Genomic DNA, 23,226 nt, shown 5'->3' on the forward strand with positions numbered 1-23,226 from the left:
GCGGCCGGGCCGGGGCGCAGCGCGGGAGCGGCCGCGGTGCCGGCGCGGCCCCATCCCCAAACAGCGCCGAGAGGAGCGGCGGGCGGTGCCGGGGCAGCCGCCGCCGCCGAGCCGGCCCCGCGCCACGGAGATCGAGGAGAGAGCGGCGCGCGGCGCGGGCAGGCCCGCCGTGAGGGCGAGGGGCGGGGCGGCCGTCACGAGCCGCGGAGCACGTGGCGCCGGGCCGCCCCCGGAACGTGCTGAGTCACGGTAGGGGCGGGGCCGCGCCGCCCGGGGGCCGGGCCGGGCCGGGGTCAGCGAGGGCCGCCCGCAGCCGCCGCCCGCAGCCTGGGGAGCGCGGGGAGGGCCGGGCAGGGCGAGGGGCCGGAGCCGCCCCCGAGGGAGCGGCCGGGGAGGCGCCGGCTCCGGAGGGGCTGCCCGGGCCGGGCGCAGCCTGGAGTCGCTGCCCCCGGCGGGCCCGAGCGCTGGCGCTTCGCTCTCGGGTGAGTTACCGCCGCTTGCCGCTGCCGCAGCCCGGGCCCGCTCCGGGCTCTGGCACACACACGCGCTGTCCCGGCGCGGCTCCGGATCCGCCTCGCACTCGCAGCCGCGGAGCCCCGCCGGGCTGGCCCGCACCTCCGCTCTGGAACCGCCGGCCGCGCTCGGCGCTCCGAGCCGAGAGCCGGGCTGGGCTCTGCCGGGCTGGGCTCTGCCGGGCTGGGCTCTGCCGGGCTGGGCTCTGCCGGGCTGGGCTCTGCCGGGCTCACAGGTGCGCCTGGTTTGTACTCACGTGCTGCGCAGCCGCTTCTCTCGGAGCCTCGGCAACTTCAGCACTGCTGTGTTGCGAACTGGTTGCACAAGAGCTGCCTGAATAACTGAAAACATAATTGAACTCCGTTATAAATTTATATAATTGTGCTTTTCTTGGGCGTTTGAATAGAAACGTATCCTTAACAACAAAATGCTAGGTTTAAGGAAGTAATACTTAAAACTTGTTCTGGAGCTGCTTTAATTCTTTTCATACTGCAAAGTTAAGACTCAAGTGTTGTGATGCTCTTTTGGTGTGTGTTGGTACAGTATATGCTATGCAGTAGAGTTTGTTCTAACATTATCTATGCTGCAGGATATATAAGTGGGTAATTCCTACAGGTGCCATGCCTTCAGCAGTATGGGATGTACTTTTTTCTGTTTGTTGGATATGTCCTTTCAAGTCTTGGGCTGCTCATAACACTGCTTGGCCCATCTGTTTTTCTAGCCATGACCTCCACCTTGCCTCCTCAGTTTGTTGGCAAATACTGTGACAGAAATCACTGTCTTGGCCTGTGCTACATAAGCACCCTGTGAATTTGGTTCTGCCTATGTTATCCAGGCACTTCTGGTCTCATTCCTGAGGTACTCTTAACAGACCAATTCCTTGATAAGTGATTTTGTACCTTCTTCCCAAATTCATTGTGATTTCCCTTCCAGAAACCTCGCTTTTGTTACTCGTCTGCCTGCTTTGTCAAGCCCTCTCTACTAAGCCACCTGTTGCACTTTTCCTATCTGAGCTCAGCAGCTGCTGATTTCTTCTCCTGCAGACCTAGCATGAAAAGGCAGTGTGTTTTGTAGATAGCAACTTATCATCATCTTTGACACATAGTCCTAAATGTTTTCATTAAATGTAAAATTCACATACCCTGTACCATAAAATGTTTGCTCAGAATGAACAAGGGGGAACACAATCTGCATTTAGCCCCTCAGATTTTGCAAGCCAGCAGATGGGAAGGGTGTTCTTGGTATCTTGGTAGCAATAGTTATAGCAGTAAAGGTGAGTGTGTAGGGGTTGATCAAACTCCTGAACCAGAATGCAAGACCTCCACATTCAGCTACATACTTCTGGGGGAGGTAGCAGGGCTATTGCCTGCAATATTCCTGTAAAAAGCATTCCTTTCTTGTACCTTTCTGCCTGGAAAGAGGATGCTCCTCTGTGCACAGAGGTGAAATGGAACATTGCCTACGTGGACCTCAAATCATCCAAGAAAAAAAGATTGCAGTGGAACAAGTGGTCTGAGTGTCAAATCACACTTGAGAAGGCAGGACTTAGTAGCTTTTCTCTTCAGTAAATGTAAAATTATTGAAAAGATTTCCTGTAATTTCGTAAAAAAATTCAACAAGCCACTTAGTTACTAAATTTTGAGCCTCACAACAAGAGGGCAAAAAGAATCCCCTTTCCAACACAAATAATGAAGCTGTGGGTTGCACTAAATTGGAAGTAAGACTAATTGCAACAAAACAGCAAAACCAAGCAGACAAATAAGTGAGTATGCACACTCAGGACTGGCAGCAAGTCAGCTTTTTCAGTTATTGTTTTTCTTTTAAAAATTTTTTTTTAATGTTCTTGATAATGAGATTTAATAACCTTATTGAATAGGAATACCTGATCAATATATCTGTAGATATACATACTCATTTATCTGTGTGTGAATAAAATTAAGAAATGCCCATATTTCTGAATATATTGATATCTACTAAAATGGAGGACAAATTTGGAGGAAGTAGATGAAAGTGTATCACAAGCACTTCCTTAAGTAAAAATGCATTTATTTTTATGTTCCCAGTAGTTCTGTGCTCACCTTGATATCCAGCTGTATTGGCAGAGCTTTCTTTCCTTCAAAACTCACAAAAGAATATCTTTCAGTTAAGCCAGTGTTAGATATAATGCAGTGTAGCATGTTTGGCTGAAATGAATATAGCCTAGCAGGAGCTGATCTTGTCAATCCATTCAGGAGAGCAGCTAATTGGATATTGTTATTAGTGTAGTAAATGTCCATCATATGAACCCTGTTCTGTAGCATGTCTTTAAAATGTGCCAAGAACTTAGAGCTGTATTAGAAACTTAGTTCATTGTCTCAGAAAACCTGACTATCTGTCTTGAAGAAAATATTTTTTAGCACTCAGAGTTGGAGGAGAGATTGGCTTTGAAAGTTTATTGGGAAATACTTGAAAGAGACGAAACTGGAATAAAAAAGAACATTCATTGTCAGCAGAAGGCAGCTGGATGTTCTCATGTGCTTTAAAGAAGTTGAGATGTTTTTACAGGACTGTGTGAGTAGTTAGGAAGGTTTATGTTAATTTCCCACTAATGTTCATGGGAAAGAATAAATTTTAGCTTTCTGTCTCTTACTTTATTCTTTTTTAATCGAAAAAAATAGAGATGTTATAATATTGATCCTGAATAAGAATGCCATAGGTTATGTATAACCCTGAAAGACAGGGAAACGGTTGAAAATGATTATTGTATTTATTGTTGCACCTGAATACCATTTTGGTTTTTTTTTTTGCTTTCTTTGCCTCTTAAATTTGCAAAGCAGAAAAATACCTGTTTGATAGTTACTGCTACTTCTGTGATCCTGACTGAAATGAATGTAGCAGTAGCATCTTGAACATACTTATTTTGTTTAAAAAATGTCACATACCTGTGGAGTCTGCTGGGCTTTTTGAGGTGATGTTGAAGAACACTAGAAGTGGAAAGTCCCAGGTGAAGTATTTGTTCTTAGTAAAAATAATTCATACTATTCCTTACTAGAGTTTTTCATACATAGTTGTAAAATTTTGTTGTATTTGTTCCTTTAGTAGAACTAAGAAAACTCAAAACAGCAAAAGCTGATGGAGTTTGTCTCTGAAAGTTTTTGGAATGCAGTAGACTTTATAAGGAGAATGAAAATAATCAATTGCAGGCTCAGAAAAGGGTGAACTTGAGGGAGAAAGAGAAAATACAGAAAGTCCAGATGAAGATGCCAGTAAGTGGTGCCACGAGTACCCATACCTGTAACACTGGGTTTATGATTCATTGTGAAGAAGAAATTAGGTTGATTTTTGTATTTTAAGCACTGCTTCTTTCTTTTTTTCTCTTCACAGTTATAAAGATAAGCTTTAAAATTACTAAACCATTCACTAAATTTAGGCCAATTTGTGCAAGTGTGATGTATTTCCAATGATTGTCTTGGCTGAGGCCAGTGCAGTACAAGCTCAGGCAGTAACCCACTGGCATGAATTAAATATTAACCCCCTGCTGATTGAGTTGCAGCCAGCAAGAAGTCCTGCAAAGGCTCCAGGTTAATCACCTGGTTAAAGTTTGCTTTGGCCTCCATCTCATTCCAGCCCTAAGTAACCTATTATTTTAATGTAGCACATTCCTAGAAAACTTGAAAGGGTTTGAAGTCTGTTCAGTTTTCTGATCTGGTATATTATACCAAAGTTAAACTTTGTGCCACAGAGTGCTGCTTTAGGTGAAGGGGAAAGAATATGACATTGGTCTGCTTAGTCCTTTTTCAGCAATAAACTGATTTAATTGCTTTTGAAAACACTTCATTTGCTACCTCTGCAAGTCTTCCAGTGTGACCAATGAGAAGTCACGGAGGAGGAGCTGGAAGTCATGACTTTGAATTTGTGTTATCCCAGGATGGCTGATATACAGTGAACCACAATGCCCCTCAGGGTTGCTCAACTGCAATTCTTTTATGGCATATCTGTTTCATTAAGGTAAACAATTAAACCAGCGGTAAGAACTGAAGGTGGCAGTGCTATCTGTGGTGGATAAAACTGCTGGAAACCATGGATGGCTTATCTGGAACAGATACTGGCAAGTGCATTCAATTAAAGATAGGCATTTTGTGCTTACAGCTTTCCTACCCAGTAACTGCTTTCTGTATGGGCAAAGCTAGTGACAGTCACGTACTCATTGGCAGTAGCAAGAATTTAATTGTCTTATAGCACTGAAGTTTTTCTAAAGTAAAAGAGCAATGCTACTGCTCTGTGCAGCACAGTACTGAAACAATCAGAGCAACACCCACTTTTGTGTTTCTGTGATTTCTACATCCATATTTCTTAATTTTTTTACTCCTCTTTAAGGAAGTAAAAATATGTATTCCCCATTATATTATCTCTTTGTAATATTACTTTAGTTTTACATTAACATGTATATGCCAACAGTGGCTATTTCAAAAGGAAGCAAAGTCTTTCAGAACAATACATTTAAATTAAGTATTAATTTGGCATCATACATTTAAATTAAATATTAATTTGGGTAACAAGCAATCTGTAACAACTTCTAGTACAGATAAAAGTGTTTAATTATTTGAGTGCTTTGGAGAAGAGCATTTGTATTCATCCTATGAAGGATCTTCTGTTTTCTGTCTTTTGCTATTTTGAATTCTTGGTGAGATATTTTCTGTGTTTTCTTGAAGTGACACATTGATTTTTCAATGTTATGTGTCAACACATTGGCTTTGTACTTGCTTCTTAATTTATATGTTAATATGCACTTCAAAATTCACTTTAAAGTACTTAGATGTTTTGACATGTTTTTCTGGACATCCTGGAAAGCTATTAGGAGATAATAAGAGTGTTAAATCAAAGTTAAGTTAGCATTCCTACCAGCAGAGTATAAGTGCTGCTCAGTAGTATATTATTTAACCCTAGCACAAGTACTGTTTGATACAGCTCTAGTAGAATGGGTATACCTTAGAAATAATACTTATTTCTGAGTATAATACTTAGGTGGCTGCAATTTGTGCGCTACCGATGCAGTTGAAGTTTTTTTATTATGTCAGTTCAGATTTCTGATTTGTGCCTTGTTAGCTGCAGTTTTTATACTGGGAAGAAGGAATATAAAACAGTTTCTGTTTAGCAGTTATTTGAAAAGTACTGTAAATGACTGTTAATGTTTTCTGTCTTTAAATGTAAACGAAACCATTTCATAAGGTATGTCTGTTCATGTGGATGCTGTTGCAGTACTGAGGGAGTTGAAACCACTCAATTTTGTACATGACTTACAGTCAGACTTTTAGCCTAACTTCTTCAGTATTATTATTAGCAATCTAGTTAAAAAACAGAAGAGAAAGGGAAAGAAAGTTCCTTTAAGATTGAAGTTGCAGCAAAGTTATGTAAGATCAGTTTGAAGCCATCTCTTTAAAACCTTTTAAGGAAGTATCTTCTGTAAGGCTATGAAATGTAAAGATATCAACTTTTCCCTCCTTGCTCCCACTTCTGTCTTGCAGTTTCAAAGTTTTATTGCTGTTTGCTGTATTGATTTTACATGCTGTCTCTTGTAAGTACAACAAAAATTTCACTCCTGGAGACAGCTTGCGAAACAAAGTTTGCATACTTGGGAAATTGACTCAGAAGGAGCTTGGTTGATAGCGTGCCTGTAAGAGGAGGTTTATTTTACGATTAAGGGTGTGTCTATTTGCTATGTTTGAAAATTAATACCTAGAAAATGTTAAAGCAGTGACTTTTCAACAGCTGAGTTACGTGAAAAGTTGCTGTGACTTTGATTTGCTTCCTTCTCAGGTCATCACCACCGTTTTGCTGTAAAGAGCTATGATCAAAAGATCATGGGGTTTTTTGTTTGTTTGAAACCTTGTGATAAAATGAGTATCTTCCTACTTATTGCTGTAATTAGAGTGGAAAAATTCCTGTGCTGCTTGGGCTCCCCATTGGGAGATCCCCATTCAGAATTCCCAGGCAGCACGTGGTTGGTGCAGGACTGGCACTGGGAATGCTGCTTGTTCCTGTGTAAGAGGGCCAGTTTCAATGTCTGCTCTGCAGCTGCTGCCTGGGCAGGGGCTCCTCATGATTTCTTCTTTCTGCCTTCAGGAGCTGTTTGCTTGAGTTACATGCTGTTGGGTAAGAAGACTGAATTTTGTTCTAAATCGGGGTATTTCCCGTTGGATTGCGTGCAGTTATGTGACCAGATGACCTGTTCCACAGTCAGCTGGCTAGCAGAACAGTGGACAAGAGAGGATGGCAGGGATGAGTGGGTGGCTCTGAAGGCTGGTGCAGCTTAGCTCAGAAGGGTAAGATTTTCAGATGCTTCCTGACTGGAAGGAGAACATGGAGACTGCAGCAGCAGAGGTCATCCAAGACCTGTCAGTGTGGGTGTTCCACCCCAGTTTGTGACACTAATGCTTCACTTCACCACTATCACAGCAGGAGTCACTGATGTGTCTGCACCAGTGCAGATAATACAGCCATGAAGTGTCCTTGGTACAGCTGTACTGCAAATCCTGGTGCAATCTGCTGTGAATTACTTGACATGAGATGCATGAACATGTTTTTTGTTTTAGGACACAGAATTATATTCACACTTAGCTTTGTTTCTGTTGTAGATGGGTTTTGAGCAGATCTGTGTCAGCTGAGGAATTTCTGGAAGATTGTGACAGATATTTATAAAATAAATCAAACCTGAGTAAACTTTTGAAACAAGTAGGATTTAAGATGCCAGAGGATGAAAATAGAAGTCAGTAAAAAAAATTGTGCTGGTAAAATAGCATAATATGAAAACCAGAATTTATATTTTAATCTAAATTGTGATTTCTGACAGCTGGTCTTCCAAATTATTTAAATTTAATTATTTGGCAATGTAAATGCACATCATATTAATGTGCCTTATAGCTTTGTAAAAGCTATAACGGGTTGTAACAGAGAATTAAAGCACAGTGACTTCTGATACCGTGCTTTCTATTTTGGTTTTAGTATTTGAACTGTAATGTTATCAGGTTAATTCTTCAACTAGTATAAAGTGTTGTGACTGAGTGAAATGTTGTAGTGCCATGGAATGTTTTCTGGCTTGATTTGTAATCCTTTATCATTGACCATTTCAGGAGTCTAGTCTGCACTGACCACTTGGGAATCTTTGCTCAGCTGACAGCTAATGCATACATCTCTAGACATTTTTCATCTCTCAAAGTTTCTTTTTGTTGGCAAAGTGAAGAATGGAAGCCATTTAAATAATAAAGCTGTTAGTGGAGTGCTTCAGATTATTCTGAAATAGTGTCACTATGGTCAGACCCATAGAATTATTTTAAATTGAAAATGAAGCTTGGGGAGAGAGTTTTTGAGGAAATGGGCTATGAGTCTACTGTATACTCCAAGGGGACAGACATGGAAGAAGGTCTGAGGAAAGTGGTGGGCAGTGGAGGCTCTTGATTTGGATGGAAGGACAGTTACTGATGGTTGAGCTTTGCAGTTTTCTTGCTTTTTTGAAGACACTGAACATTACTTTGGCAAGAGTTCTAAAACCTTTTACCTGTTCTGTTTTATGCCTTGGAAGATGAGTTAGATCCTTTTGCTTTCAGAATTTATAAATTGAAAAGTGAGGGCTGAAATGCCCGACACAGACAAAGCTTTAGTTTTCTATCCAGTTATTGTTCACTTTCTCAGTGGGTTTACATTTTTTAAGGAAAAGCTGTCATTGTGGACAGAAATTGGACACTGTGAGCATGTAGATGCCTGACTTGTTGGCCCTTACTGAGCTTTCTGATTTAGTTGTTTAACTTTGCAGGACCTTCATGTGAAAGAGATTCCTGAAGCCTTTGTGGGGCCTGATGATTTCTAGAGGCTTGCTTTTTGTAGGTAAATGTATGGATTACAAGTGCTTAATAAAATGAGTTAAATCTACCCTTGCTTCATTCTATGGAAGGATAACTCATGTATCTTGGTGTGGTAGAGAAAAGGGAAAAGCTGTATGAACTCCTTTCATGCAAATTGAATAGAGATTTCTATGATGCTCTGTGTAAATTTAGGCAGAGTGTTCTTGGTCAACAGTGCAGAGTTGAATGGTATTATTGACTGAAGCATGTCACTAGTGAAGGCTGTTCACAGTGTCAAATTAAGTTCACAGTGCCATTTAACCATGAATTACTCTTTTGGAAAGATATTGCCAGCACAGCTAAAACATGCCCCTCTGGGTATCCCTTTCTCAAATCTGTTATGATTCTGTACTGCCCAGTGGTGAGCAGTTGAATAGCAATGTATTTTTGGCCTGTTTTCTGGGTTTGTTTTCTTTTCCCCTTACAGAAACTAAATAGTAAGTGTATTTGAGGCTGAACACTCAAAAGAACCCCTGACCCAGCTTGTTTAGTGAGAGCTGTGCACTGAATTCCCAGCAGTGTCTAGATGGATTATATATGTGAAAAGGGACATATTAACTGCAGAACTGACTCAGGATGGTATTTAACACCTGTGCCCCATAGACTGCAGTGGGAACTGTGTACCTGTGTACTCTGCCAGATGGGGCACACCTGGAGCAAACACTGGTTCTGCAACATAACCCTATTCTTAAGCTTTTAGCCGTAAGATAGTACCCTGGCTGATGAGGTGTTTGTATGGAATTTCTGTGATGCAGCCACAGTAGCTGTCAGTGTTTCTGAAAGAGAGCTGCTGGGTATGTGCTAGCAGGACACTGGGTGAAGCTCATTGCTTTCTAACTCACCCAGGCACTCCAGTTGCTTACCACTGCAGTTTGGTCCACTAACAGCACTAACAAAGTAAGTTGCTTGTGAGATGAGTGAGGTGGAAGCTGACGAGATGTGCCTCCTGTGGTGTCAGAGCATGCAGTGTGCACATCCAGGTTTGGTGCTGCTATGATGACACACAGGTGCTGACCCTGTAGCTTGCCCAGCCATCACCAAAACCACAGCTGGAAATGGGCATTCTAAACTAAGATGTCAGTGTGGTGCAATATGGACCCTCAAACAAACACACAGTTTTCATATTTGGTTTGAAACATGCTTTTCCAAAAGGTGTGAAATCAAAATAGTGGTTAATAGCTTATAACCCAAGATTTATACAACCTAATGTTATTTGCAGTTTCTTAGGTTATTTTTCCTGTTCCTGTGTTCATTTTGCTTCCTGATTTGTTTGATTGGTCAAAATAATATGCTGTAATTTGACTGGATCATGTTTCCCAGATGACTGAGCCACTATTATAAACAAATCCTCTTATGTATAAACTAGTATAAACTACTGAGTATCCTGTGGCAATGTCTGTAGAGTACATGTTTGGCTGGATATGGCAGACTGGTTTGAAGATAATAATTTAACAGGCAACTGTTTTTCAAATACTGTAGGTTCAATATAGAAAGTGAAGTGGGATGCAAAGGCTTTTGTATTCCAGTGATTAAAAGATCAGCAGTATTTTTCTTCTATTATTTGTTTACATATAGGGGATTCCTTTTGTTGTTGTATAAATGACAAAATTCAAGAAATGCCTGTTTCATTATGATGCTGTTTTAACTTGGGAAGAAAAAAAACCAACCCAAACACAAATAAAGCCATTAAAGCCATATTTAATTTCAGAAAGAGCTGGTCTATCTGAGATGGCTGCTGTTTGAATACCTTTCAAAATGGAGTTATGTGGTGCAGTACATGGTGATTAGACAACAGCTAGAAAGTCAGCCACAGCAGAATCACTCACTTTACTTGTTGGGGCTGCAGAGCAGAATTTTGTTGATGCATCAAGCGAAAACAAATAGACAGACTAACCCACTCTAATGAAAACAATCCCGTATTTTTGCCAGCCTCCCAAGTTCATTGTGCAAGTTGTGTAATAGGTTGTAACTTGAATACATATTAACTTTTTGTGCTTATTGACTTAATTTTGTAATGCTGCTGATGCAAGATAAAGAAATAGCAAGTCCATTACTCTGTTAAGCTGAACGAGAGATTCAGAATTAGAGTGTAAAGGACTGCAACACTACTGGCCAAGTATACTGTGGAAAAGTGAAAATTGGATTAACATGATATAATTAAGACCGAAAAGGGAAAAACCCATTTAACTAAAACAGCAAGGCTCTGAAAACATACGTGGCTCATTGCTTTAGATACAGATGCTTCAGAAAGCACTCTGGGATGTCAGGAGTTTTAGGACTAAGTCTGAAGAAGTGGGATGACAGCCATGGCCATTTTTAGCTTGTTTTGAGCAGCCACGGTAGCGCTTGTAAATATGGGCATAATTAAGTTTATTCAGGAAAAATTCATTATCATCAGTTCACCATGTTAGACCTTAATCTGTCTTTTCCGTATGACTAAGGCAGAAGTAAAGACATTCGGAGCAGATAAAATGCATGATAGATCTAGTACTGGACAAAGAAAATATATACCAATGTCAAACTTAAGATTTTGCTTTCTGTAAGGCATGCAAACAAGACAATGGATTTTTTTTTTTTTTTTAAGTAAGTTGAGGTGGGATCAGTCCAGACCCCATTCAGTCCCTGGAAACAACACTCGATATTAAGCTCATACTGTTTTAAACCTAGCATATAAAATATGCATTGATTAAACAATTTAGAGAAGCACAGCTGCTTCTGGAGTGTCTGAGATCACGAAACAGTCTTCTGCAGAAAGATCTGCAGCACTGAGCAAGAATCCCCTGATCTGTTGTACCATAAATGGTCACCTCAAAGCAGCCCAGATGTGCTGGGAACAGGACATAGATCCATGTTTCTGGCTATGGATGGTGAGATTGAGCCAGAGAGGAGAGTGTTGTTCCTGCTGCTGTGCCCCAGGCTGGGAGTGCTGTGAGGCACTTGTACATGTCCAGTGTTTTAAGGAGTGTCAGGGAGGTGGAGACTGACTGATTTTGCAGAAAAAGAGAAAACTTGCCAGAGTGAAGAAGTCAACTGTTCTGTGTTCTTCCTTTTCCTCATCTTCGCTGTGTTTCTCATGAAGGTGTTTTTCTTTACCTGCTTTGGTCTTGCTTTACTGTTAGCATTAGGATTTTGCAGGTCTTGGAACTGAAATAAAGTTAGTACATTAATGACCATAAACAGCCTTCAACAGCTATTTTTTATTGCAGTTACATTCTTGCTCATTTAATGTTCTTCAGGCTTAAAGAAAGTTGTCTTTTCACTATACAGGGTGTGGTTTTTACGAGGTATATATGAGGTATGTTTTTTTCCCGGGCAGTTTGGAAAGCTTGCTTGCCATGGGATGTGTTCAAGAAAACCATCATGTTGAGAGCTGTACATAACTTACAGACTTAGCCTTTGTTGATACCATTCCTGGAAGATGACATTTCAGGTAAAATATATAAATAATCCACCTCTCAGAGGAGTTGTTTCTGGAGTGAGGGCTGAGAGACTGGGGAGTACTACCCAGAATTGTACTTCCAGCCAGTCAGAGCCTCTCCCAGCCTTTGTCAGGGTAATGCCCTTAGACAAGGCTTGTAGTGAAGGTTGCTTAAGAATGCTGAACAATCCAGCCAAGGAATTTTTCAGCTAATCTAATTTATAAGTGTAGATCCTGACAACTTGACATTTATTAAGAGAGCTTGTTGTAATACAGTGGGAGGTACAGTCTAAAATATGTGATGTATGTTAGAAGAAAATAGAAATTTGCATATATAGACTTAACATTTCAGGAACTGACCTTACCTGGCTCTGTTGGGCAGAAGAATGTCCCAAGATGCATGCTCAGCATGGACAGCATTCAACAGGTTTATTTATACAGACAGCCAGTGAAAATTCTTTTGCAATATCACTTCTTTAAAGCTAGGGCTTTTCAACCCTTTTTGAGTCCTTTCCTAGGTAAGTTAGCCTGCCAGGGCTTTAAGAGTGTTTTGTGGCTCAGGCATCCAGACTTTAGGACCAGGAGGAGAAAATGGGCATAAAGAAAGAGAAACAGGCTGGTGTAGTGTCAAAACATACTGCCTTAGTGTCAATACAGTCACACCAGTGTTAGGTGGCACAGGTGTTGAAAGACAGAAAAAAGACATCCCCTTGCATCCATCCAAGCTCCTGGTTTCCTCCCAGATTTCTTAGAAGGTCTTGGTGAAAAATGCGGGACAGCAGACAGCTCTGCAGGGCAGTTGAGGATTTGACCTTGTATATTCACAAAGCACAAGTTGCTCTCATGTGGCTTTGTTTGACAGCTGTCTGTTCTGTCACACTTCCAAACCCTGAGTTCAGATGTCTGAAATTTCTGTTGTATCCCTTTGCCCACTAGTGTAAGTCACTTCTGTCATCCCCTTTTCCCCATTCTTCTCAATTATTTTAAAAAGTTAGGGTGTTGGGCTAAGTTTATCTGCTTTCTGTGCCTTCTCTTAAGCATAAGTCCGATATGTCCAGAATTTTGTTCTGTAATTGTAAGCTGTAATTAAGTAACCTACCTTGAAAAAGACTTAGAAAACCAAACAGTAGTTGTGGAAATGCCAGAGATCATCTGAAAACAAAAAATTGTTTATAAATAATTCTTAAAAACTACTTGAACAAAATCAGTTCCTGCAGAGGATAACGAAGTGAAAACCTTCAGCTGTTGCTTCCACTGTGGTAGGATGCTTCCAGCTCCTCTGGTACTTGCTGTATTACTTGATGGCCTCCTTTTCATTCTTGCCTTGAAGTGTCTCAGGTCCTGGAGCCTGTCTCATTTCCAAGGTCGTTTTTTTTATTAAAGCAGAAGTGTAAGGTACATGTTTTACATGTAAGGCAAATGCTTTCTTCATTCCCTTCACTTTCTGGTAAACAGGTAAGAATTGAGGGATAGTTTGCCCTTTTTCTGTGAGTAAGCTCTAGGAATGCTTTCCTGCTCCTCATGTGGGGCTGGCCAGAGCTCCCTGCTGGGTGCAATAGCCATTGATTCTCTTGCTCTTCTGTTGATTCATGCTGGCATGTGAAATCATCTCTTTGTGGGGTTAGGTGCTAACAGATCATGGGAAAGGAAAACAAATCCTTGTCTGGTGAGAGATTTTGCTCATGTTATCTCAGTTTAGGTGCAAAAGCCATGACTTTCGAAGTAAATGCACCAGCCTCACAACATGCTCTGTTTCCAGGGGATAGGTTACAGTGGGTTGAAGGTGCTGAGATTCTCTGCTGACACTTGGGCTGCAGGATGTTTCCATTCTAGCGAGGCTACCTGTAAATGGCTTATTTTCCAAATACCACCAAAACCAGTTAGATAAGCCAGACAGGGATGAAACAAACGATTAGCATTTTGTTTAAAGCACGGAAGTCAGTCTATGAAAGTAACATGAAAACGGGGTCTCTTTCCTTTGTTTACCCTTCTGCAAATGTTTGCTTAGGAGCAATAAGAGTTAATTGTCAAACTTTACAATGTAGTTGGAAATTTTCTCATAAAATGTATAACAGACTCTGCCCAGATGGCAAATGCTGATATGTAAATCTAAAACATGAAAATTTCCATTGGGGGCCAGATGGTGGCTTAATGTGAATTGTTTAACATTTATGTTTATCTTATTAAAAGTGCCTTTATATGTCCAAACTAAGCTATCAATGTGGTTGGAAGAGCATATCACTAAATGAACAGAAAAATCAAACCATCAGTACAAGGCACCTCCTGCTTACATGGATCATGGGAAAGCAAAAATGTCTTCTATTGAGAGAAGTTGTTTCTCTGTCTTCAAAATTGGGAAGAAAATCAAACCCAAATCAACCAAAATCAAATCTCTGTTTCTCTGCTAGGGAAAATCTTAAACCCATACCATTATCTCCAAAGTGAAAACTGTTGGACAACAGTAATGCACTGTTAAGTCCCATAATGTGTTTGCCCTTGGCCCTGGTGCTCAGAGGGAAGGAGCTGGGCTCCAGGCAAGGGGGAAGCACCATGGCTGCAATCCCTCCTGGGCACAGGCTGGGCTCTTCCTGCACAGCCTCCGGGCTCTGCCAAACCCATCATTTCCTCTGATGCAATCCAAGGAGTTGCACAACGGAGGAAAGAACAAGTGGGTGCTTGTGGAGGCTGTCACATGAGGCTGTGCCTTTGCAGAAACTGTGTCTGGTATTCAGGGAAGTGGTCAGCCTGCCTCTGAAGGGCAGCAGCCAGCCCTGGGTCAGACCCTTTCACAGGACTCTGGGTGCACGTGTTCAGTTTAGCTGCCAGTCTGTGCTCCCTTGTCCCTCCAAATGAGTCTTTCTGACACCAGCACATCGTGTTGAGGAATCTAAAAACAGCAGATCACTCTGGCACAGGAGAGTTTGAATAGCTGTAGTTCTAACACTCCAGGCATGGAGTATACAGTTACTTACGGGATGCTTTCACAGCAGAAGGGGGAAAACTGCTTCAGTGATGAACCTGAAGTTGAATGCCTGTGTGGGTAGCTCTGTGTATGTGTGTGCTGGTGTTCAACAAGGCAGGGAAATAAAGAGGAAGACTGTAGGGAGGCTAAAGGAACAAAATTGCAAAATGTTTGCTTTAGGCTGCAAGGGTTTTTTTAAGAGTTCTTTGCTATTACCTCGTGCTTGTGGTTGTGATTCATACCTCAGTGAATCACTGGTCAATGTTGACTCCCTTAACTTTGACCTGAGGCTTTGGACTAATGACCAGGATGCTTTTTTTTTTTTTTTAAAAAAAGGAAAGTATTACTAAAAGTATTGGCTGAAATTATAGATAAGTGTTAAGTGGCAGGTTAATATTTAAATCAGTGTGCTGTTAGATACTACATATCAGCATATTGACCAGAGGAACACTCCCTCCATATAGCCCATTTATGTTGAGAGTAATTAGTTGAATTGTTCAAAGTTAAGACTAATATTGCTGTATTTTTTATGTACAACTTTTCAAACTGAAAATAAGAGGGCTCTTTTACACTTACATGGTGGTAACAACCCATCCTTTTGGTTTTAAGTGTCACTAGCACAACTAAATAAAATTTAAAGGGCTCCCAACAAGGGTAGAGCATGACTGTTTGGCAAAGCTCAACTCTCTGCCAGAGATAAGACACTGACCTAAATATGCTCCCTTGAAAAATGGTGACAGGAGGCAATCAGTGCTGTTATATTTGTCAAACAACAGCTCAAGATCCTGACAATCTTGATAAGTATGCAAGCATATTCATTCAGAAAAGAATCCTGAACTGGCTATTGCACACACAGAGAGGCAGTGCTGTACAGCCACAGCATTTTCTTTGGTCAGCTGGTGTCTTTGGAGACATCCCACAAAGGAGGCAGTGCCCAAAGCTACTTACTTTGATAATGGATATTGCCATTAGAAAGGCTGAAAGATGTAATAGCTGAGTGTTAAGTTTTTGTATTAAGGCTACATGGATTTTCTTCTTAAGGAAAATGTGTTCTGCCTTCTGTAGCTCTGTAACTACAGAAAGAAAAACTTGATTTCATGATTTAACCTGAAACTGATCACCAGTTCTGGTATTTTTGTGCATTATACACACATGCACAAAACAAAAATCTTTTGAGTCACATTTTTAATGGTGCTTTGTAAATGAATAATTCAAATGTGAGCTCTAAAATCCAGATCCTGCATTTTTATCCAGAACATATTGCAAATGCTCAGAGACTAGGAAACACTTTTGGATCTGCTGCAGAAGGAGACACTGAGCAGCTGGTAAACTACTGGCCCTTAATGAAGCTATACCATATTGCAGTATCTCAAATTACTGCAGAACTTAATTAGTTCGTTTTACCCTGCCAATCTGGAAAGACCAAACATTGTCTTGGGCAGCCACTTTAATAATTTCAGCTTCTTCATTGCTGGCCATTAAAGCTGCATTTGGTCTCTCCCAGCAAGGTATATTAAATATGTTTTAGATTTGGAAGTGCCTGCATTGTGTTACACAAAGATATTTTACGTAACTAGTCAATTTTAGTAAAAATTCACTTTTTAAGTTATAAGTAGAAGTCATTCATGCCACGTGGAGTAAGGACACTGAATTGGTTTGTTCAGATGTGGACTGGGCCTAAAGCTTTTTGCCATAGCTGTTGTACAGACATGATCATTTTGAATGGCAGCATGAGCTGGCATTCAGGTTGCTTTGCTTCTCTATTTGAAAATAACCTTCAGAGAGAAGGGAATGTTCGAATTTGATGTGATGGCAAAAAATTGTATCTTGGGTGTAGAGCTGCTGGGTGAATCAGGAGGGTTCTGTTTAAATGAAATGCAGTGTTTGGTGTATTGCTTGTAGTGTGCTAATCTGATGAGGATGCCCAACACTGAACATTATTTTTACATGCTGCCCCTAAAGGGTAATTTTAAGCATAATGAAACCTGATGTAAAATTAAAAACTTCCAGGTACAAGCTAAATGGTTGGCATTTACCCATCTGAAAAATGTGGCTAACAAGTATTAAAACTCCGTATCAGCAGGCATACAAATCTGATAAATTTTGAGTGTTAGGTTTTCTTCATAGAAGAAAATAATCTAGACTTCAGCCTTAAAAATATTGACTATTTGAACAAGAAAAAACTAAAATAAAAGAATCCTCTAACCCCCTTGCCCTTCCCCCCCAATAAAAAACCCTGATGCAATAAATTAAAGGTAATTGTAGCCAAAGCAAATAGTATTAAGCAATTGCTTTTTCCTAAATAGCAGAATTCCATTTGGACCCTGTGATTAGCCAGGGGCCAACTCATTAACAGTATTTGAGACCCTGCAACCACTGTTTATACTCAGCTGCTCCAAACGAGCCACATTTAGAACATCAACACAGACTAAGCTTTAAATTACATGTTTTTACTAATAGTCTTAATAATTGTCTTTAGTCCTAGTGATGTTATGTCACTTGATGTCTTTGAAACCAGATTCTCTTCAAGCTCTGAAGCCCTGTTCTGCTGATCTTTAAGATGAATACCATCTTTAAGATGAATTAATATTATAAAATACATTTTGCAGTATGGCTATTATAGTTACTTCAGGAACCCTCCATCATGTTTTTAGTCAGCTTTTGCAGTTTTACAAGAATGTGTGGAAAAAATTTACATGGTCAAACTTTTCAATTTCTCTCTTTTCTCCTAAAAATTATTTGTGACAAATCCATTCTGTATCTTCATGTTTTCTATGAGACAAATCGAAAAAGAAGAACATATTTATCTTCTGGCTAGTTTTTGTATTTCCTTATCAATTGTAATAAATTCTTGGTTTTTGTGAGCCTGTGTGTGGGCCACAGGAACCAAACCACCAGATCACACACTTCAGAAGGGTCACACAGAGCCATATTTTATTTTTGGTCATTTTGTAGGACTAAGAGAATAAACTTCAGTTGCATGAGTCTACCCATTTGACACAGAGATTAAAAGCTTTGCTGTTGCTCTAAACCAGTTCTGCTGGGGAGAAACTTGCTTAAAAAAAGCATTTCTGTTGCAGGATATGAACTTGATTGACATCCTTTGGAGGCAAGATATAGACCTTGGGGCAAGATGTGAAGTTTTTGATTCTAGTCAGCGACAGGAGGAGTATGAACTTGAGAAACAGAAGAAACTTGAAAAGGAAAGACAAGAGCAGCTCCAAAAAGAGCAGGAGGAAGCCCTGCTGGCTCAGCTGGAGTTAGACAAAGAGACAGGTGAATTTGTTCCTGTGCAGCCAGCTCAGGGCATTCAGTCAGAAAACACTGAGCCACCCGTTGCTTTCTCACAGGTAAACTCCAGTGCTTTGGGTGTGTGTAACCCTGTTGCCATTCACAGGAAGGCATAATGCCAGTGGCTGTCTGAAATGAATTTGCATGTGTTTCTGTAATGGAAGATCTTCATTACTCAAAGATGCAGTAACCTCTTTTCATTACTCTCCTATTCAGACCACAGAGCCTTCAAAACCAGAAGCAGAGGCCTTGCCCTTTGATGGCTACATGCAGCTCTTGGCAGAAGCACTCCCGTTTATAGATGAGCATGAGGTAAAAATGCACAATTCAGTGGTTTCATGGGTGGTCTTCCACAGGGTCAGTCTCATGTTCTCTCTGACTAAGCATAAGACTAATTTGTGATCCTGAGTTTTTTCCTTAAGCTGGCTCCAGCTGGCATAAAGCAGTGAGTAGCCTTAAAACTATTTTTATATTATTTCTTTATATTAAAAAAAAAGCTTTTCTTTAAGAAATACCTGTTTATTCTGCAGAAATGGTAGATCTCCAAAAACTAGATTTTTGCTTTGGAATATGCACATTTGTTTTTTTGAGTGGGTTTTTTACTTATCATTGCTTCAGCTTTTTATTTTCTTGTTCAAACCCTTCAGGCTTCTTCAGCTGCATTTCAGTCACTGGTTCCTGCTCAGGTCAGCAACCCAGCCTTTGTTTCCTCTGATCAAACTCAGCCACCTGAATCCTCTGATCTAGTACAACCCACTGATGCAGAGAACATGCAGAACATAGAGCAAGTTTGGGAAGAATTACTTTCCCTTGCAGAATTACAGGTTTGTATGATAAGCACCTGAAAAACAAAGCATGATGTTTTTGAAGGACTCTAGTATTTTGGAGAAGGCAGTACAATAGCAACTGAACAGAGGGTGATTATGACTTGGTTTCTACACCTGTAGAGTGCTTACAACTCAATATAAGCTTTAGTTTTTTTCAAAAAGAATATCTTGAAAAACATATAGAAAGAATGAAATTAGTTGTTTATGGATAAGCCTTAATGAAACACTTTTCAGTCAGAACTTCCTCACGTTTAGCAAGTCACTTTCTCACTAGCAAGTTTGCCTCTGTGTTCAACTTGATGCAGCTTGATCATTGTTAAAATTCAGCTGCTCAAAAATTGCCACGTCTCACTCATGAATCTACTGCAGGAATTGTTTTCACAAGTGTTACTGTAAATGTTGGGGGGCTTTTTGGCAGTATCTGATTGTGTAAATATGATTATTTTTTCATTCAACTTTTATCTAAGGAAAAGGTTTTTTAAAACTGATAATAGAATATATATTTAGGTACACAAAAGTCAGGTGTATTTATATGAATGCTGTTCAAATATATTCAGTAAGAACAACTTGTGTAATGTACATGAACTGGATATTTCAAAGGAACAAGAAAATCACTTTGCTAATACAGAGAATATGTAGGGATTTTTATCCCATGTTTATATTTCTATTTTCCTTATATCTTACTATAAAATTGCATAAATTTATTTTCAAATATATTATTGTAGAATGTCATCATGCTTTTCAGCATGCTGCTGTACTTTATGCTATTAATGCAAGAGATGATTGCTTGGTGGAGTGCCCATAAATCTGAATCATATTTCAAAACACTAAAGTGAAAGGAGCTGAATTTTTCCTGCCACTCTCCCTTTTCCCTTAATCTTTTTCTATTTTTTATATTCTTCTAGTTTTCTAACCTGATTGCTATGTTAGGCCTAAACATAAGTAACAAGGGTAATTGGCTGTGAAGAGGCAGCAGTGATGGTGAAAATACATTAAGAAATCAAACCAAAATAATCTATTGCAGTAATTCTGAATAGTAGTTAAATAATTTTTCTGGAAAAAAAGGATAATTAAAATGAGGGCACTGCCTTATACAAATTATGTTTAGAGAAATGGAAAAATAGAGCTCTCACATTGAAAATCGTAGCTTAATCCATGAACAACCTCTAGTTAAGTAATTCCTGGGGAACAGCAGGCCTGCTTATTTTAGCTTCAGTTAGGCAACTGCCAGCCCATTGGAAAGGTGTTCTTGTAGCCAGTGAAAGCAAGCCCATCAGTGGAGCAGTCTGATGCTCACACTGGTGTTAGCCAGCTGAACTAACGTGTGTTTGCCAGGCTCCATGTTAGCACTCTTCTTACTTCACCAGGAATTACACTGCTGTGTGATGAACAGCACCTTCATTCAGTAATCCTAGAAGAATCTTGGTTTTGAGGAACTGTGACATGAAAGTAATAGTGCTAGAAGTAATTGTTTGGTGTACATGCTCATGAAGTCTCATTCAGCAATTACACATTTCTGCACTCATGCCATTCCTAGCAGTGGTGCTTGTGAGGAGTTCAGACCTGGCAGCTCCAGGATCCCCATTAGCAATTACCAGACCAGGAGGGCTCCATGCAGTTTCCATAACACATTGGAATGGGTGTCTTCAGCATCTTGCTCTTAACCCCTAGAGGCTCTGCTCTCTTCCTCTAAATAGCTGTGTCCAGAACAAGTGGTGTTGTGCTCTTGCTTTGGTCTCTGTCTTCCCCGATTGCCTCTTTATAGCACAGGGGTGCTGTAGTCATCTGGACTACAGTGGTGTTACAAAACCCCTTTGTGTCCATGTTGATAGCTATTTAATGCTTTTGGGTTATAGAAAAGGGTTTCATCAATTGGAGATGTGTTGCTCAGCTTCTCCCTTGCATTCCCCATCTAGGTCCTGAACATTGAAAATGATAACCTGGCTGAGGTGAGCACAGTCACGAGCCCTGAAGCCAAGCCGGCAGAGATGCACAACAGCTACAATTACTGCAGCTCATTACCCATGCAGAAAAAAGACGTTAACTGCAGTCCAGATTTCCTGGATGGTATGGAGTGCCCCTTCTCTGGCATTTTGCCACCAGAAGACACCAGCCAGCTGAGTGTGAACTCTTTAAATGACACATCCTCTTCAAACCCTGATTTCTGTGAGGATTTTTACACCACGTTTATTGATACAAAGGGGAACGGTGATGCAGCAGCAACAAACACAATCAGTCAATCTCTGGCAGAGATTCTAAGTGAACCTATTGATCTTTCTGACTTTGCACTGTGTAAAGCTTTTAATGGCTCAGGGACCAGAGCAGAATGTACCGATTCTGACTCTGGTATTTCACTGAATGCAAGTTCCAGCGTTGCATCGCCAGAACACTCTGTGGAATCTGCCTATGGAGATAAGACTTTGGGTTGCAGTGATTCTGAAATGGAGGACATGGATAGTGCTCCTGGAAGTCTGCTGCAGAGCAGTGCTGGTGTTTACTCTTTGCATCTCCAGGATCAAGTGTTTTCTTCCTTAGGGGCAAGCACTCAAACACCAAGTTTGCCATGTACAGCCACACCAAAGAAAGAACCCCCTCCTGCTCCTGGCCAGCCCAAAGCTCCCTTCTCAAAAAATAAACCTCCAGGCCGCCTTGAAGCTCATCTCACAAGAGATGAGCAAAGAGCAAGAGCTCTGCAGATCCCTTTTCCTGTTGAAAAAATCATCAATCTCCCTGTTGCGGACTTCAGTGAAATGATGTCTAAGGAGCAGTTCAATGAAGCCCAACTTACACTTATTCGAGATATACGCAGGAGAGGCAAGAACAAAGTGGCTGCTCAAAATTGCCGTAAAAGAAAACTGGAAAATATAGTAGAACTGGAGCATGATTTGAGTAACCTAAAAGATGAGAAAGAGAAGTTGCTTAAGGAAAAAGGAGAGCATGACAGGAGCCTTCATGAAATGAAAAAACAATTCACCAGCTTGTACCTCGAGGTCTTCAGCATGCTACGTGATGAAGACGGAAAGCCTTACTCTCCTAGTGAATATTCACTGCAGCAAACTAGAGATGGCAATGTCTTTCTTGTTCCTAAGAGCAGGAAGTCAGGGACTAAACTTTGAAGGGCAGTACAGCTGGCTCCTGTTCTCTGAGTTACTATTTTTGTATCATTATCATGATAGTTTTTACTGTGAGGTGGACAGAATTAAGTAATTTTTGTCAAGTAAGTCTATGCAATAATAATTTTAAAGTTGTTAGTTTACAGAAGATGCAAGTTGAAAATTAATCACATACTGCAGATGAACATACACAAAATTTTTAATCTGACTTTGTAACAGATACTTCCTTCTTACAGCACCACTTTGACTAGTTTCCACATCTATGTAAATATTTAAATATGCCATATTTATATACTGTTCCTATCTATTGTTATATTCTTAGATTTATTTGATATATATAAATAAAAATGATTTTAGCCTTCTAAATATAATTTCTTGCAAGACAACCAGGATGGTTTCTGATATTTTTTTATAAATATGCAATAGTGTTCCCCATTTTTCTTACACATTTATACTTGCTTTATATTTAATATATTAACATTGTATAAAAGTTGACACTCAGTGTTTGATTTTGCTTTATCAGCTCATTAAACTTTTTAAACTCTACTTCATACACATTTATTTCCCTAAAGAAGAGAAATCCTTGCTGGTTTTCCAAGGCTAAGTCTTCCTGCAGCATAATACTAAACTACATAGCACTGTCAGCATTACTAATGCTTCATTTTAATAACCTTTGGAAAGGCCATGTAACACAAAGTTTCAAGTCTATGCGATGCTAAGCTCACATTTTTGTTTTCCTCCTTGCACACTATGTAAATTCATGAGATCTTTCCTCCAAAGGCATGTAAAATCTGTTAAAGCATTGTCAGCATTATGCCTTTTTTCAGCTAAAACTTCTATAGGCTTTAGAGCAATTCTCCTAGAAATCCACTACTGTGCCTCTGACTTCAACCAATGAGCATCCTGTGTCCCTGCGGTTACTTTGGTGCTTATGGAAAACTGCACACTACCAGCTAGCCACCTGTCCTGTTTGGAATCTCTGCTCAGTGAATGAAAAGCTTTGTGAAGTTTAAATTATGATTTATAAAAGAATAAAAAATAGGCAAATAAATAGCATTTTTTTACTACTCGAAGGAACTCATTGCACTCGATCATTTTGGATTGTTTAAATACAGAAAATGCATAATTTTTAAGACTTGTTGATCTGAATACTAAAAACTGTCTTCATCCCTGTGCAAGTTCTAAAACATATGCTTGATCTGAAGTGATTTTTTTCTTACCACTG

The 23,226-nt window shown here is 40.2% G+C and overlaps 1 protein-coding gene across 2 annotated transcripts; it reads left to right on the forward strand.

Moving 5' to 3' along the window:
* The first annotated feature begins 273 nt into the window (after positions 1 to 273).
* NFE2L2 (NFE2 like bZIP transcription factor 2) lies at positions 274 to 23,192 on the forward strand. Of its 2 annotated transcripts, none has more exons than XM_056496863.1 (5): positions 274 to 482; positions 17,851 to 18,120; positions 18,278 to 18,373; positions 18,709 to 18,885; positions 20,805 to 23,192. In XM_056496863.1, exons 2-5 carry the CDS (start codon positions 17,854 to 17,856, stop codon positions 22,002 to 22,004), a joined length of 1,740 nt encoding a protein of 579 aa, XP_056352838.1. In that variant the 5' UTR covers positions 274 to 482; positions 17,851 to 17,853; the 3' UTR covers positions 22,005 to 23,192. The 2 variants fall into 2 exon arrangements, with proteins under 2 accessions (XP_056352838.1, XP_056352837.1); XM_056496862.1 differs by lacking the exon at positions 274 to 482 and adding an exon at positions 6,711 to 6,815.
* The last annotated feature ends 34 nt before the right edge of the window (positions 23,193 to 23,226 follow it).

This window comes from Oenanthe melanoleuca, chromosome 7 (assembly GCF_029582105.1).
Source record: "Oenanthe melanoleuca isolate GR-GAL-2019-014 chromosome 7, OMel1.0, whole genome shotgun sequence".
Taxonomy (NCBI): Eukaryota; Metazoa; Chordata; class Aves; order Passeriformes; family Muscicapidae; genus Oenanthe; species Oenanthe melanoleuca.

Bases quoted from the DNA above. Each gene is read 5' to 3' on its own strand.
- NFE2L2 (XM_056496863.1), top strand. From the start codon at position 17,854: ATGAACTTGATTGACATCCTTTGGAGGCAAGATATAGACCTTGGGGCA. The intron at 18,374-18,708 runs GTAAAAATGCAC...CAAACCCTTCAG, and splicing joins CGTTTATAGATGAGCATGAG to GCTTCTTCAGCTGCATTTCA. The intron at 18,886-20,804 runs GTTTGTATGATA...TTCCCCATCTAG, and splicing joins TTTCCCTTGCAGAATTACAG to GTCCTGAACATTGAAAATGA.